The 14,274-nt window shown below is 36.4% G+C and overlaps 1 protein-coding gene across 1 annotated transcript; it reads left to right on the top strand.

Annotated features, from left to right (window-relative positions):
- The first annotated feature begins 8,888 nt into the window (after positions 1–8,888).
- Positions 8,889–13,508, top strand: LOC124371750 (FACT complex subunit SPT16-like). The gene is made up of 4 exons (XM_046830090.1): positions 8,889–8,916; positions 9,030–9,183; positions 12,359–12,476; positions 13,359–13,508. The coding sequence occupies exons 1-4, from the start codon at positions 8,889–8,891 to the stop codon at positions 13,431–13,433; spliced, it is 375 nt and encodes a 124-aa protein (XP_046686046.1). The 3' UTR covers positions 13,434–13,508.
- The last annotated feature ends 766 nt before the right edge of the window (positions 13,509–14,274 follow it).

Raw genomic sequence — 14,274 nt, 5'->3', positions numbered from 1 at the left:
GCACTCCACATTTTCACGAATAAACATAGTTATCTGCTTTATCCCGTGCGGCGGACCCACAGTTATCTGCTTTATCCCGTGCGGCGGACCCACTGGACGGGCATCGTAACGTTACCGGGCGTTACACTTTTTCATTGAGTGACTCAGAGCCGCAACCTAATTTAAGACGTTGTCACGTCAAAATAATTTAATTGTGGAAAAATAAATGCTTTATAATTAATTTGTAATTATCATTAGTTATATTTATTGTTTGTAACTTTTTGATTGTTATGTATATTTGTAATCAACACATACCGGTACCTAAATCGTGTTTGGCTACAGATTTATGTTAATAAGGCAGAAAACATTTTCTGAATTATCAGAGGCCGTGCATTCCGGCCCGAATAATATTTCAGTTAATTTATAAATGAATAAAGGTGTTGTTCACGGTAAAACCTCTTTTGGAAATGTCCGTTTTATTGATCACAAGGAAATAATGCAAATTAAACTTTTTATGTTTTTCTGGAACACCTCCATTTGAAGGCTGAGTTTATTGCATTCTCAGAGAATGAGATACGATGGAGTATAGAGATGGAGGTTATTCTAATGTTCGTTACGCACCGTAGTTATGCTTGGGGAAATCTTTTTAATGGCAAGTTTCAAGATATTTTTGGAGGATAAGTGTAATGTTTTGAAACAGAGAGGTAGAATTTAGTGTAGCGATGAGGTTCACGTGACATCACTCAGTCTGTTATGAAAATATATTACCACACTCTTAGTTTATCACCTTTTCTACAGCACGAGTTGTGTTTTATGACAACTGAAATAGTAATAATATGCATTCGCCGTAGTCAATTTGTTGAACTCTAATACATCTTTAGTTACAATATTTTTTTTTAAACCAATGATTAATGAAGTTATTATTATATCACAGGTTATAAACATCCATTTATTGTACTTATAAATGTAATTTAGAGTACTCTGTGTCGGAACTAAGAACATTTCATATTTGATAAATAAATGCATTACTGTTCCATTACTATCTTGCTGAGTGGATGCTTGAAGTTTTCGGGGAGTATTAAGGTTACTATCACATGATTGCTAGTAACACAACCGATATAACAAATGACGTTGTAAATGAGGCACTCATGAACGATCGAGATGCTATCAGAAAAGCTACACGTGGTTTCATTAAACCCACTAGATTTTGCATAAATTACCAAGGAAATCATTTTGAACACTATTTATAAGGTATGGAAATTTGAATAAAAGATTAGCAAAGATCAGGAATTGAAATGGATTGATTTTACAAAGAACGTTTATTTAATGAACTGATATTGCACATTCTGTCTTATTTTTCGTATATGTTGATTTAATTAAGCATACATTTTTGAAATTTTGTGTTTGTTTATTATTGGTCTATTTTACATTATTCTCTTCAGAATTAAATTCTCTAAAAGTTTTGGTTAAAAAGTTTGCATGCTTATTACCTATTTAATAAAGTAAATGTACTTCAAATCTAAACAAAACGTCTTTTTCGAGACCGAATTTTGGACATTATGTCTAATATCTCAGAAATGGTTGGTCTTACAGGTCTGGGACGTATTTTATTCATTTTTTTTTGTTATGTTACATAAAACCAAATAAACTTAACTGTCTTTACGCTACAAAAACATCAGTTTGGCTTTATTTCCGTCCTTTCCTAGAAAACCGGGCGAAATCTTTCGCCAGCCATAGCTTTCTTGTAATGCGTTTCCCGGCATATGTTTATATGAACTTTTTCATTATTTTGGTAAGAGGAAACTACCTGATAAGTTTCTCGGGTTACTAGTGGGACACTGCAATTATGTTTATACATTGTTACAAAGATTAATTTAGAGATTATGTACTTTTGAGATTTATGTCATAGTTTTATATTATTTTTCACAAACGTTATAAACTGATAACGCTGAACTTTTTGACTACTTATTTTTGGCCTTTTACTGCTTTGACTGTTTATTATTATAAGGGCCATTCAAAATTTACAGTTTTAGACATACGAGTAATTCATTTCAATCATAGATTATAATCGATTAAACTCTTTGTAATTTATCATTCCCACATTTTTTACTACCCCCACTGTCTGTAATTGCTTTGCAATGCGCCTGCCGCTCTTTAAACGCCATATTGTGCTACAGAGTAAGTGGAGTTGTAGTGGTGGTGAGTTATTTATTTATTACACTGGAAGAATAAAAGCTCCTTTTAGTGAAATCTCCTGCCAAAACATTTTTTATCTTTCAATAAATAGTAATGTTTTAAAACTATTTGCCAGAAAACCAACAAGCTGCTGTAGTTTGTGTTGAGGAATTACAGTTGAAATGTCTAACATCGCTCTGGATAAAGATGCCTTCTTCAGGCGGATGAAACGTTTATATTCTGGCTGGAACGTAAGTTATAGGATTAAGTTCATTGTGAAAATGTACAAATAGATATACGTTAGTCAAATTTAATCCAGAAAATATGTATTCAAACTCGATTTTATTTTGTCAATTATTTTAAGGTTATCATGGTCTGATACTAGTTCATTTTACAATCTTTTGTCTCACCACATTGGACACCAGTTGATAGGCTAGTAAGATTTTAGTCTATTTAAATTAAAATCAGCTCCTAATAGTGATTGATGAACCTGAAAGGTAATAAAGCTGGGTTTAACACAATGAGTGATATAGATATTTTGCTATGTTATCCCCTTAAACTGATGGCCTGATTTTTGTATATTTGCAAGCTTTTCAGAAAAACACTGTTGTGCAATAACAACTTGAGAGATTTTCATGATTTTTGTTTTTGGTAATTTTTTTAGTAAAAAGAAAAGGTAAATGTGAAATTAACGGCTAGAGTTGCAAAAGACGAGTTTTAAGATGTTAACCTTTGCTATTATTCTCCGGAACAAAATAATATAAGGTTTTTATGGGGAGGAGTCGACAAATAATGAAGATATGGAACATTAAAAGTGGAACTACTTTTCTGGCGAAGTAATATTTCATTGTTCTGCATTTGTGCTTTACATTACAGGTCTTGTGACCATGAATTAATCTCGTATTGGTTGCTGCTGATGTCAGTTTTTGTGATGCCATCCTTGGATGCCCTACAAGTAAAATAACAAATAATATTAAAATCAGGAGAATTTGACCCAAGAAATAAAAGAGCTTTTTGTGGTTGCAGTATCTGAAATGATGTAATTTTTTTCTGAGAGATACAGTAAATTTTGTGGAAAACACACTCAATGAAAGTAAAAATAAAGTTATTGATAATAGTAACCTTGATGATGAAATGTTTAGTGAAAGTGGTTAATGCAATTTTACGTGACCACACACCTAAACTTGGAGTGGCTAAGGCAAGGTATTGATCCATATAGTTTTGTTTATAGTGGTGGATCTGGTTTCTAGACAACTGAATACTTATAATATAAGATAATAAAATGCAATTTTTAGCATGTTATATGGTGCTTTAATATTTGTAATTAAGCCTAAACAGTTTACACAATGATTTCAATTGCAAAATAAAAAATGAATTTGGTACCTGAGGGCGGTAAAAATATGATTTTTTAAAATTTGTAGTAGTCAATGGGTTACAAAGTAATAATTTAATGATAAACAAATAACTAGTCTATCTATGCTATGTGTATTTATGAAATGTAACAAACAAAACAGTGTTTAACAATACCTACTTACTTTTTACTATTTTGAAGGATAATCGTGTCTGACATCTTGTAACATAAATAAAACGTGTACATCACCATTGTACTTGTGGCTATTACAGATGGGCAGTATTAGTGTCCGTAACAGGATAATCAACAGTAACCTACTACGGGAATACTGTTATTTCAGTAACAGCTGGACTGTTTGATTTGGCATTCTTATAACGATTCTCTGGTATTAGGTCACTTGGCAACTAATAACAGCCAAGACACTTTCGCGTAACCAATGAGGTTAGGAATGTAAATATCACTCTATGGAATGTTACTACGCGATATAAATTGGTTTAGAGTAGGTTTTTTGATAAGGTGGTAAACCATTAGGTAGGGAAGTTAGTTTTTTGAGTAGGGCGGTAGGCCCTGAAGTAGGATGGTTCTCTTATAGATACTTATTCAGAATGGTTTGAGAATTACCTGCAAGATTGAACCACATGACTTGTTGTAGCCTTTTTTTATATGAATGTCAAAACCACCTTATGAGATGGTAAGTTGGAGCACCTATATAATTTCAAAGGATTAATGGCATTGGTATAGATATTCAAATTTTGGAAATTGTATAACATTACATTTTTATTAGTGGCCATAATTCTTTATTGCATTCAAATAGGTCATTAAAATTATTGTGTTAGTACTAGTTTAACTATGTCATTAATTTTTACAGGATGCAGGAAATGGAGCGGAAGGCCTGGGGAAAGCTGATGCCCTCGTCTCAGGGGTGGGAGTAGATGAGGATGTGGTCTACAGCAAGTCTATTGCTCTTCAGGTTTGTCCATAGCTCTTTTAAGTTCAGTTTGTAGATATTTTTTATTTTGTGGTTTTAGGATACCAGATGCTTCCTAGCTGCACGTTTGTTGCCGAATCTCCTAATAGTTCTTAGACATTTAAGAAATGTTTTGGAGGCTTACAAATTAACTGAAGAGGAGCTCCTTGACTCCAAGAAACTGATGTGATGTAAACTTCAATAACTCTACAGTATGCGGTTTCCAAAGCCAGTTTGTATATTTGTGAGATCTAGCTGCAACAGCTGTAAGTTACATGAACAATTAAACTGTTTTTGGTATTGCTCAAGAATTACCTACTGCCTTAGCTGTTTTCATCATACATTACTTTTAATTTATGTTTTTGTTATAACCAGACTAAAGTATGGTTGTATAGGTATTATTTTTTTCTTCATTTATCCTTCATGAAAAGTGAAAGTGTAAAGAATATTTTGACAGTGTCCACTGATCATTTTGATAATCAATTTGACCTATGAAAGTAAATACAAGTGTAACCACTGGATCATAAACATAATGTCATGGTCTTAACAAAGGATACCATCCATTTCCCTGGCATCCAAAAAGAAGTTAGACTTCCTGCGCCAGGTGGAGGCCAGCCCTTTGAAGCTGCAAACTAGACTATAATTTGTTGTTTTCAGACTTGGCTACTGGGCTATGAGCTGACCGATACCATCATGGTTTTGACCAAGGACGCCATCCACTTTTTGGCGTCTAAAAAGAAGATAGAGTTCCTGCGCCAGGTGGAGGCCAGCAAGGATGAGAACAGTGTCCCTCCAGTCAAGCTGCATACTAGAGATAAGGTGAGGGAGATGAGTTATTTGTGTTGATTATTTTTTACCCTTTCAAAAAATTTGTTTACAAATCATACTCCAGAATGTTGAGTTTTTCCTTATACTTTTGTTAATCTTGATATCTTATCTTTTCACAAGTTATAGTGTAACAACAAAAAACTCGTAACTGAAAAGAAACCGAAAACAAGTCACTGCACTCTTATTAGGCACAGTGGTAACTATGTGAATTTGCTGTTACCATTTCCCCCTAGATCACGTATGTGTTAAGGCGAACACACACAAAATATTGTGTTCTGATGTAGCAGATCTTGCAGAGTGATCAGAGTTATTGCTGGTGGCACAAGGCACACACTCTCACGTAACTATGATTTACCATCTGGAATTTTAATCAATAGAATAGAATAGATGCTTCATATTTGCACAATTCAGTTGATTATCCAATCGGGATGTCATTTCTAAAATTATATTGATGTTGTTCAGTACAAATTCTTAAACTCATTAAATTGTTATTAATAATAAATGTTCAACCATCTTCAAGTGGTGATTTTAAGTTTTGATCAATGTATTAAATCTCTATTGTGATACTAATTATTTTTAGTTCACCTTTGTCCGTTATCTATAATAAGGTTTACATTTATGTATTTTTTTTATGGAACAAAGCATCTTCAAATAATCTCTGTGAAACTTGAAACACTGATATGCATTTTTCAGGGCGGAGATGACAAAGCAGCATTCCAGAAACTGGTAGATGCCATAAAAGGCAGCAAGTACGGAAAGAATGTTGGTGTTTTTGCCAAGGATGCCTACCCCGGACCTTTCATGACTGCGTGGAAAAGCAGTCCTTGAGAAAGAGAATTTTACACAGGTAGAGAGACTACATATCCGTACGATCTGGTTTGGTTCTTGTGTAGTATTTTCATTGTATTTACTTTAAAGAATATAAAACATGGTTCTAGATAGTCATTAACAAAATTTAATTTTTAACTGCTTTTTAAAATTTACTTTGCCAACAATTTGTCATAACAAGAGCAGCTTATTAAATCATAAGACTTAAAATTAAATCATAAGTTTAAATCGAAGACATTTTCTTACACATCATCTCCTGTTTTAAACCTTTTAGTGCGTGGCAGATTGCATTAAATACTTGTGTGATCGTGTAAACAACAGTTAACTTTCTACTGTCTCGTCTGTGGGGTCATTGGTTATTGCGACTTATTCATCAATTGTCCTAACCTCAAATTGTACTTATTGACCCTTGATGTGCTGCAGTGTTTGAAAATGTGAGTGAAAAATTTGAAAACTGGCGGTTGGGTCTTTTCCCGTGATGCAATATTAATATAGAAAAGTTGTGGAATTTCTTCAAGTCACTTTACTAGACACCTTGGTTAATAATAGGAAAGATATGAAATGTTTATGGAAATTCAAAGTACATATTTCTAAAGTGTTAGTAAAAAGTGCCTGAAATACATTTAGCACAAATTCTAATGCTTTAGTGTAAGGCAATGCTTCTTATTTTTCAATAGTATGAAAATAACATTATATGTCTATTTTTTTATTAAAAAATGGTTATAAGAGAAAAATAAATTCAGTTGTGAATTAGAGTAAAAGAATAGAGAATTAGAGAAATGTATAAATCGTTCATAATAAATTAAAGTAAAGTAAAGATGTCTGCAAAAAAATAAATAAATAAAAAAGTAAAATAAGTAAATAAATAAGTCAAATATGGTGCAACATAGTTTTTATAAATGAAGGCAAAAATGTCAAACAGATATAATATGTCTGTAAAAATCTATAAAAAGTCCAAATTTATGGCACTTAAATTATTTAAACAGGTAAAAAAAGAATGTACGAGGGCCATCCGGAAAGTAGTACCCGTTTGTGAAATAAAGACACAGAAGTAAATATTAACAAATATAAACATTTTTATTGAAAAGAGCATACCTTAAACTACTTCTCCACATAATCTCCAAGCAAATTTAAGCATAAACGTGTGACGGAGTTTTTGTATTCCAGCGTCATATTCCTCCGCCGCCAGCCGATTGAAATACGTAGTCACGCCTTCTTTAAGTTCTTCATCGCTGTCAAATCTTTTTCCCCGCCAAAAACTCTTTAATGCTTTGTAAAGAGATGAAAATCTGAAGGGGCCAAGTCGGGGCTTTACGGTGGATGGTCGAAAATTTCCTAATTGAATTGCTGTAGAAGTTGTTGTGTTATCCCCGCTGCATGAGGCCTGGCATTGTCATGGAAGAGAATGACGCCTACCTTGCAAAAATTTTTGAATAATGCAGATGGTCTTTGACAATTTTCATGAACAATTGTTCGAGAAACATTAGGGAAATGTTCACAGATGTCATCAATTGTGACGCGCCGATCGTTCCTCACGAATTCATCTACTGACCTCAGCAGTTGATCTGTAATGACAGATGGTCTCCCTGAACGCTCATCGTCGTGTGTGTTCCCCCTCCCCAAGTTGAAATTACGACACCAGCGCCGAACAGATGACTCTTCCATCACATTGTCTCCATACACTTCCTTTAATTGGCGATGAATATCACAAGGTTGAACGTTTCTTAAGTTGAGAAATTTTATTACAGCCCTCACTTCACAACTGGCGGCATTTTCAATTTTTTCAAACATAATGAACTGCCACAGAAACAACACAGGCAATGCTAGCGTCACGGAACTTGTAACAGAGAAGGCAGACAAGCCACTGAAGCGATCTGACCTTGACCGGCGGCTACTCGCGTCGTCAGCGCCTCACGCGGCGGAAACGGGTACTACTTTCCGGATGGCCCACGTACACCTATGCACACTAAAAGAACAAACTTAGGTTGCAAACTGTTGCCAATCCAACACAAAATGTTTCAGGGCATACTAATGACTGACTGACTGATTGTGTGTTAGGTTCTGTACTTGATAACTCTATGTATTGTCTGTGTGCAGGTGGACATGAGTGTGGGGGTGGCTGCTATCATGAGTCCTAAGGAGGATTCTGAACTCACAATCATGAAGAAAGCCTGTCAAGTGTCCGTCGATATTTTCAACAAATATCTCAAGGACCAGGTTATGGACATTATTGATGCTGAAAAGGTAATTAGCAGCATATGAGATTATTGTTGTAATGCCTAATTCCAGCATATTCCTAAGGAAAATGAAAAATCTATAAGGGCTATAATAGATTTATATGTTTTCTGAATTGAAGACATTTGTTTGCTTGCATCGACTGTTGTAGTGACACACTTGCTCATGCTCAGCATCATTGATTCCTTAAACTAACAACATATATCGTCTGGTTTTGCTCAAGTAGAACGATATGCAGGTCGAAGCAAGCAGGCCAAATCAATATTTACACAACTATGTTGCTTATTCTTATAAAAACGATGTTAGGTGCTATAGCAATCAGTAGAGAATAAAGAATAGAGCATAGCTATTGTCTGTTGTTCCGTTAATGTATTTGATCATCAGTTTAAAAAATTACTGTTCGTGATTGAGGACTAAAACTTGTATTACAAAAATTGCTGCCACAGGTATGTGGATTTATTTTTACCGATAATATGAGTGGGAAGGTTAAGAAATATATCTCAACTGGTTGAGATTAAATATACAATGGGAAATACAATTGATCATGTATCTGGTCAGTTTCCTATCAACCAGAGGGGTTCTTCAAGGATTTGTTTCAGATCTGTGTAATGTTTTTCAGTTTTGCCTTGACAAGTACGATTATGTTACTGGTAAATCTTGTTTCAGAAAGTAAAAGCACGCAAAGTTGGCAGAAGGCGTGGAGACTGCCCCTGACGGACAAGAAGTATGTGGGTAATGTGGACACCTCGAACCTGGACATGTGTTACCCTGCCATCATCCAGAGTGGGGGTAATTACAACCTCAAGTTCAGTGTTGTCAGGTGGGTTTCAGTGTCAATACAGTCAACTAATTTTGTTCAACAAGTATACAATTGACAACATAAAAATCTTGGTCATCCTTTTACAGGGTGGCCACCCGACCGGGAATAAAGGCCAAGTCACACTGCCGTGGCGTCGCGTCCGTCCATCTGCGGATGGATTTTTAAAATAATCGCTAACCATGTTGTCAAATAGGACAAGTCACACTGACATAACCGACGTGGCGCAACGTTCGTCCCGTCGGCCGCCGTCTGCTGGGATATGCGGCTGGAGCGATTCTTGGCCGACGTCGGCAAAGCTACGATGGCTCGCGCATGCGCATAAAGCACCTCGGTCAATTAAATCTAAAACTTCGTCAAACTGTTCCTTGTTTAGCCTAAAATAAGTACAAAATTTGTCATCATCGGCTTCAAGGTCATGCATTAAATGATGGTACTCGACAAGCATCCTTCGTTTTTTATTGATAGGATGTACCCAGTGATTCTCTTTGTCCCACTGAATATAATAACACCAAATCGTCATCACTGCTGCTATTATCGCTGCTGGAATCACCCAGCCAAGGAACTGTTGAACGTAAAGTAGGGTCTCTTGGTTCACTACAAAATACCGGCACAGACGACATTTTATTGTGTACTGAGCTTCCACCCTCCTAGAAATACATGGCGTTGGCCGCGGACGCGGATGCGTGTCTGTTAGTTTGACGGGATTCGAGACCATCGCGGCATACGCGGACGTTCATACTATGGATGGACGGACGCGACGCCACGGCAGTGTTGACATGGTCTTAAGCCGGGAATTTAACGAACGGGGAAAAACCGGGAATCTTTTCCGTCAATTTTTGCGTCTCCGAGAACTTATAAAACAAAGTCATTAGTTGACAGCTCGTTGAATCAAGAACTGATTAACCTCGAAAAATCGGATCTTACGCAACGTGGATCGTGAAATTATGAATGAAGATTAATATATGTTCGCGAGTTTCATCTGAGGGTTCCCTCTACAAGTGTAGTGGAGTATATTTAGGTTAATTCTACTCCTGTGCCGCGGCAAGCCACCCTTCCTCCCAAAAAATACGTAACTATGCATTAGATAATTTTAAAATCGGCTGACCGATCGTTCCGAACTTTAGCGCTTAACGAGCGGTACTCATTAAGCTGTAAAGCGGAAGTGACCGCGATACAAACGGGTTTGTAGATAAGAGGTGCAACCCGGTTTTATGAGTACGCCAGAATTTCAGTTGGATTTTACCAGGCCTGATAAGATATCTTTTGGAGAAGAAATTAGTGGGTAAGCTACAACAAGTAACGACAAGAAGGGTGCGTTTTGCGTCCGACATGTTGCACAGCAATGACAGAATCAGCTGAGGGCTGAACGGCAGTAGAAACATTTATTGTCTAGAATTGGTGGCGGAGAAGCGGCATCGTGTGGTACCACCCTGCCGCTCACGTCTGTCGTGAGTGTCCTCCAAATATACAAACTCAAACATTAGGCCCCGGGCACGATACGAGCGTCCGAGCGTCACCAGAGCGGCGAGGGTGGTCACGATACAAGCGGCACAAGTGTGTTGCAATATGCCTTCGAGTGAGGACCTAGTACATCTTCTGTTGTTATTGGAAAATTCAATATTGAAAAGGCGTGTAGTTCGGGGTTGCAAGCGTGGGATAAAACGATGGGGAGTTCATCCAATTAACAGGAGAAGAACGGTTTATGGAGAGTACCACCATCTCATCAAACAGTTGAAAGAATGATCCAGAACGTTTTTTTCCAGTACACTCTATTCTAAATAGACTGAAGGGCAGACTGTGAGAAGAAAAGAATCGGTTTACTTCAGCAGGTGAAGCCAGAAGAAAGGCTTGTAGTAACTTTAAGGTAAGGTAACGACACTGAACTTCACACATCAAACTTTCAATTTGAGTATCACTAAGCTTCTTCCAAAGCAACAATGCCCTTTTTCTTAGGTTTTGCCGGAGGCTCACGTGGTTCTTGCTCATCTGGCATCTTGAACTAGACTGAAAACCGTGGGAAGAAGCATGACTCATCTGAGCGTCGAGCGTCGTACAAAAAGTAATCGGGCAGGGTTTTGGTGGTGCCTACGGACGCTAAGCGGCGCTGCTCTCTGTCGCTCATCGCTCAACAGGTCTATCGTGACACCCCTCTTCACATTTGCACGGCAACATATGGGGCCTGATTGCAAAGCGGTGGCAGAGCGGTGCCGCTCTGACGCTCGTCGCTCACCTGCTCGTATCGTGCCCGGGGCCTTAAACTATAAGTCGCCGCTCGATCCAGCGCTCACCGCTTACCCCTCGTATCGCGGCCGAGGCCTCGGTTGGTCTATGAACGATTTGTTCCTCATACACGTCCCGACTGGTCTTCAGATTACATAGGTTAAAACAAAGAAAGTTATGATACCACGGTCTCATCAAAACCTCGACTGAACTGAGTTTACAAAAAATTCTTTGTAGTATTGTGTTTGTATTTTGTAATGATCACGTCTGAACGGGCGTAAGAGCTCTCGCGAGCGCTGCCGTAACCAGTGTCGGACAGTTGTTTGCGAGAACTGGAGATCAGTGTTGGCTATTAAAAATTCAATTATAAACATTATCGAGACATCACAGCCATGTGTAAACAGACTTCGTCTTGACTCCTGGAACAACCAGCGATAAAGACAATTAGAACTGGTTTCAGGTCTTACTCACATATGGCTGTATTTGATTTCCTTTGTTTCATGCCAAAAACTGACAAAAATCTGAGTACAGGCGTACATGAATCATGATGATACAAATTATCCCTAAGATACATGAGCCAGGCTCACCTGGGCGAGTTAAAGTCATCTCATAGTTTGTGTTAAGTGTTATAACAATGGCATGCCTCTCTATCTAATGTCTATTCGTTTGAAGGACAGATCAGATTCTGGATACGAGCCATTACGACAATGAAATCTTTGAAACCTCCACGGTGCTGTAAATGTCCACAAAGTTTTTTGATAGTTTTCATTACTTTCGTCTAAACTTTTCTTATAAATGCGATATAATAATAAATGCAGAAGTGACTTTTGTTTGGATTGAACAGTTAAATGCTATTTTTTACATTGTGGAATTTCCAATTGTTTATAAGTTTATTGCTTATTAATACAAGAAATATATACAACATGGAAATTATTGTTAATATACGTTTTTGCAGTGACAAGAACAATCTGCACTTCGGAGCAATAGTTTGCTCACTGGGAGCAGCCCGCTACAAGTCGTACTGCTCTAACATTGTCCGCACTCTCCTGGTAGACCCCACAGATGCCATCCAGGTACTGGAACAGTTATTTTATCAACAAAGTATTTACAATGTACAACACAACCATGTTCAGGTTTTGGTGAAGTTGCATGAAAACTTTAAATCTATAACTCATTTCATTCTCGAGAAGTCCAGCAGGCAGATATACTCTCAGCCAAATTCCATAAGCACCACCCGTAGAACACATTCTTGTCTATGCAATATGAAGTTACATGCAAAAATTTAAACTCTACGGATAAAATCTTTCTCAGGATATATTGCCTTAATGATTGCTTTCACATTTTTGTTTCATTAAGTTAGGTTTCAAAGTAATGTTCGAATATTAAAATATTCCAGTTAGCTCTGAAAGGTACTACAGCGCAATAGTGTGCTGAAATCAAGTCCTTACCACCGACTTAAAACATTCACTTTTCACTCAATTATTTTCCATTTTACTCTATGAAATAACAACGTCACATGTTCATACTCAATCACATAGGATTGTACTCAGTTTTGCTTTCAAATTGATATATTCTGCTAGTTTTTACGTTGCCATCACGGGTACCCATAAGAAAATGTAAAAGTATTCACTAACTCTCAGCCAAAACCCATGGAGTAACAAGCACCATCTTCGAACTCTGTGTTCCTCATATATAAATGAAGCTTCATGCAAAATTTCAAGTCTATAGTTCACTTAGTTTTTGGAGATATCATGTGGACAGACAGACAGATAGACAAACAAAGAGACAAATAAAATTTTCCAGCCTCTCATAGTCTTCACTAAAAGCTCACCCTATAAATTAAAGAGTAATTGTAGCAATTAGTGGTTTCAATTACTTATTCATTTGAACTTAAACTCTCTGACTTTTACATGTTATCTTTCACACCTTGATCAGTTTTGTGAATTTCTATTCAGGCAAACTACAATTTCCTGGTTGATTTGGAGGAGGAGCTGAATAAAAACTCTGCAGGCCGGCAAGAAGCTCTGTGACGTTTACGAACATGGCGTAAGCTACACGAAGAAAGAGAAGCCAACTCTGGTGGACAACCTCGTCAAAAATTTTGGGTTCGTTTTTCAGTTTTTGCTGTTTTTTGAGTGTAACCTGATGACAAATTTTTTTAATTTAGATTTTGAATGCTTGTAGTTTTTGTTTAGGCTGAAGATGAAATAAAATAAATAATTCTCAGTTAATATATTTAAACATACATATATACATATATATATATATATATATATATATATATATATACAGGGTGATTCATGAAGTTCTCCCCCCACTTCTACAGCACATTGTACTAGTAAAAATAATGAAAAAAAATGTTATATAAACATAGGTCCGAAAACGCTTCGTTAGCGAGTTACAGCTAGCGAAAGATTTCGCCTGAATTCCTGGGTAAAGAGTAAAATAAAGCCATACTGAACTTTTGGAAAGGTTAATTAAGTAAGAAATATCCGTGGATTCTTATGTATTTTTACCTGATAAAGCTAATAAAATAGGTTTCAGAACTGTACCTGTAGTAGTTTTTGAGGGATTCAGGGTTAAAATGCAAAAAATTGGGACACGAAACAATGTTTTTTTTAAGTTTGATGTACAATAACTTTGTTAAATTGGTAATAAATACATAAAATCAACAAACATTAATTGTAGAGAATTTAATATCTGAGAAAATTGATATAATCAAAGTCTAAAATAAAACATAAATAAGTACCAAAAAATCGATTTTTATTCAGTATAATACATTACTAGTTTTAAGCAAAATTAATCAGGTTGGGCCAACCGTACGCACCTTTTTATAATAGATGTTTGAAAATGAGGCCATCATTATCAATA

This window comes from Homalodisca vitripennis, unplaced genomic scaffold (assembly GCF_021130785.1).
Source record: "Homalodisca vitripennis isolate AUS2020 unplaced genomic scaffold, UT_GWSS_2.1 ScUCBcl_1948;HRSCAF=6218, whole genome shotgun sequence".
Taxonomy (NCBI): Eukaryota; Metazoa; Arthropoda; class Insecta; order Hemiptera; family Cicadellidae; genus Homalodisca; species Homalodisca vitripennis.
Note: the sequence above shows the minus strand (reverse complement) of the source record. Positions and strands in the feature narration are given on the sequence as shown.

Coding starts and splice junctions, on each gene's coding strand:
- LOC124371750 (XM_046830090.1), top strand. CDS start 8,889: ATGGGAAATACAATTGATCATGTATCTG. Junction 8,917..9,029: donor TACAATTGATCATGTATCTG/GTCAGTTTCCTA, acceptor ATCTTGTTTCAG/AAAGTAAAAGCACGCAAAGT. Junction 9,184..12,358: donor CTCAAGTTCAGTGTTGTCAG/GTGGGTTTCAGT, acceptor ACGTTTTTGCAG/TGACAAGAACAATCTGCACT.